Source organism: Haliotis rubra, unplaced genomic scaffold, assembly GCF_003918875.1.
Source record: "Haliotis rubra isolate DU_JTF1 unplaced genomic scaffold, ASM391887v1 Scf931, whole genome shotgun sequence".
In the NCBI taxonomy this organism is placed as follows: domain Eukaryota; kingdom Metazoa; phylum Mollusca; class Gastropoda; order Lepetellida; family Haliotidae; genus Haliotis; species Haliotis rubra.
The window spans coordinates 254,984-258,193 of record NW_025767670.1 but is presented as its reverse complement, the minus strand read 5'-3'; the positions used below and the strand labels follow the sequence as shown (position 1 = coordinate 258,193).

The 3,210-nt window shown below is 41.1% G+C and overlaps 1 protein-coding gene across 1 annotated transcript; it reads right to left on the bottom strand.

Moving 5' to 3' along the window:
* Window positions 1-1,341: 1,341 nt before the first annotated feature.
* Window positions 1,342-2,878, bottom strand: LOC124264602 (protein toll-like). Its single transcript, XM_046699349.1, has one exon. It carries the CDS (start codon window positions 2,736-2,738, stop codon window positions 1,509-1,511), a length of 1,230 nt encoding a protein of 409 aa, XP_046555305.1. The 5' UTR covers window positions 2,739-2,878; the 3' UTR covers window positions 1,342-1,508.
* Between the last annotated feature and the right edge of the window lie 332 nt (window positions 2,879-3,210).

The window sequence follows — 3,210 nt, the reverse complement described above, 5'->3', positions numbered from 1 at the left end:
TTCTGACAGAGATTCTGATATTACATCCAAACATTATCGAGACTTGGACAAACGAGATGACGTAACGCTGCTCTGCAAAGACATACAGTTCTATCACATTTGTCTGCTGAACGTCAACAGCTAGGAGACATTTGGCGTCAAGTTCAGTACGATCTGTATGATTGTAGTGTCAACAGATCAAATATCACATCCGGAATTGGAGCACAAGAATTACAGATCCTGTTGGGCATGCATCTCTGCACAACGACACGCAGCTCCCTACACAGTTCATTGTCTAACTTGCACAAGTTGATAACATCCGAGTGTCGGGGAGTGTAACGCCAACATATCTAGAATTGCGCAACATGGCAGCGACGTTTGAAACAAACACAGTTAAACTATGTATCAAAGAACATACAAAATACAGTAAACAATAAAAAAAATATACAATGTGTATTTTATGAAATTGATCCAAGCATTACAGAGTGAGATCTTAAACTTATGGACAATCGTAACATTAATCGTTATATTTGTATACATGTACATAGTCACACATACATTCATATGTATATATACAAATTATGATTCAAATTGACCCCAAACGTTTCTCCCACTACTCTATGTTTGAACGTCAACGCCTTTAGGTCAATGCCATTTATATTGCAACACTGTGAAAGCTATATTTGGTAAAACACAACATACAGAATACTGAGTACAAAGTTAAGATGGCAAAATGGCAAGAAATGGGAACAATATTCATAGCCTGACACGATACAGTAAACTTCGTCTTACCGTCAGACAGTGACCTTACATTGATATGTACAACGATTCATACAGTGACTAAATCCATCAATGTGTAAGCTTCATCACGATGGCCTGTAGGTATTGAAGTCGGAAGTGATCAATATTGTAGCTTCATCACGATTACCTTTAAGCACTGAAGCCTGAAGTCAATAATAAACAAGCTTCATCACGATGGCCTGTAGGCATTGAAGTCGGAAGTGATCAATATTGTAGCTTCATCACGATTACCTTTAAGCACTGAAGCGTGAAGTCAATAATAAACACGCTTCATCACGATGGCCTGTAGGTATTGAAGTCGGAAGTGATCAATAGTGTAGCTTCATCACGATTACCTTTAAGCACTGAAGCGTGAAGTCAATAATAAACAAGCTTCATCACGATGGCCTGTAGGTATTGAAGTCGGAAGTGATCAATATTGTAGCTTCATCACGATTACCTTTAAGCACTGAAGCGTGAAGTCAATAATAAAGAAGCTTCATCACGATGGCCTGTAGGTATTGAAGTCGGAAGTGATCAATATTGTAGCTTCATCACGATTACCTTTAAGCACTTAAGCGTGAAGTCAATAATACACAAGCTTCATCACGAACACCTTTTAGCACTAACATTTGGTTCATACAATACATTGATGTAGTTGGTGAAGAACCGAGCCTTTACATGCAACAGCAGGAATCACAGAGCAGTATTGATCTTGCCAAAATCTTGTCACAATAAAGGCAGTACCTTTAGGCCGTGATGATTTCAACTTCGCTGACAGATAGAGAACGATTGTTTAGATGCAAAGATTTCTCCTCCTGAACCTGGTCCGCGATCTTTTCGAACAAGTCATACTTGTCAGCATCAATAAACTTCTTTAGCCTTAGAAACGCGTTCAGGTAGCCATTACTTGCAGTGGTGACGTTGTCGAGTCTTGCGACAATCAGGCGACCAAGCCGCTGTCGGACCATGATGTTATAGGTCTCCGTGAACTCGAACATCTTAGAGGGATTTTCCACGTAGCTACGGGACAGGACAATGACGGCCGCGCAGCTTCTCTTGAGCGTCTTGATGACTTCATCAGTGATCACGGTCCCAGGGTCCATGTCACGGAGTGGAAAATACAGTCTGAGGTTGTAATTCTGTTCCAATTCGTTAAGTAATTTCTTAGACCAGACTCTGTCATATTCACACTCTCCGTCCACCGACACAAACAAATCGTACTCTGAAACGTCATCGCTGGTTCGCTTTAGCTTCTTCGCACCTGTATGGAGAAGGTGCATCAGCTCGTAGCGAAACAGTACAGCAAGAATCAACAAAAGCATAAAGATGACAGCAAATGTCCCCAACAGAGCGCTGAATATCTTAGGAAAAGGACTGCCAACCTGACAGTTAAGTAACTTCTTGTTTGCTCGCACAAGTTGTACCGTGTGGTCGGCTGGGGTGGAGCATGTGATGTCGGTGACGTTGTAGTTCCCAGGCTGGTTTCTGAGCCACGGTGACATCCACGTGGAGGAACAGCTACACACAAATGGGTTTCTTTTGATTTCCAGTTTAGAATAAGGAATGTTCTGGATCTTTTTCGGTAAAGACTCCAGGAGATTGTCGGATAATCCCAGAAATTCAACGCCATTTTGCAACATGTCAATCGCTGTAGGTGTTATCATTTTAATATTATTTCTGGACAAGTGAAGGTATTTTGTTCTCTGCAAGTAACCTACTGCTTTCAATGAGGTTATGGAGTTATCATCAAAAAGCAGTTTTAAATTTCCGTCGGGAAGTGTAGACGGCAAATGTGTAAAGTTTCTACCACGACAGTCAACCAACATTTGCTTTTTCTCGGGCTGATCTTGACATAAACAATCTCGAGGACATTTGTCTGTTACGTTACACACAAATGCATCCAATGGCAAATCTAATACTGCCTTTCCTTTGAGATGATCTGGGCTGTCACAGAGTACATTAAAGTATCCCTCCATATTACCTCAGGTAAATTCGACGCCAGGTGGAGAAATTCATGAAAATTGCAATCACAGATCCACTTATTATATCTGAAGTCAAATCCCCAAGCCATATATATACCAATGATTTTCAAGTCATGAACTCCATATATCTTCAGTTCCTCTGACACCCATGTCGTGTACACGTTATGAGAGAAGTATACCATACCGGGTCCATAATGCTTGGATACGTCTACGAACCAGTTTTCTTTATTGGAGAAATGGCTTATCTTATTGAAAGAGAGGTCGAAATAACAGAATTCGTGAGTGATCCTCATGGGCCAGGCCTCAGACGCTGTCAGCTCGTTATAGTCAAGGTGCACTCTCATCAGGCCACGTAAATCTTCAGTGAACACTCCTGGCTCAATAGTATGTATTTTATTGTGAGCAAGGTTGACATATCTCAACCTTGTCAAACCAAGGAACACGCCAGTCTCAACAGTTGTAAATG

Coding starts and splice junctions, on each gene's coding strand:
- LOC124264602 (XM_046699349.1), bottom strand. CDS start 2,738: ATGGAGGGATACTTTAATGTACTCTGTGACAGCCCAGATCATCTCAAA.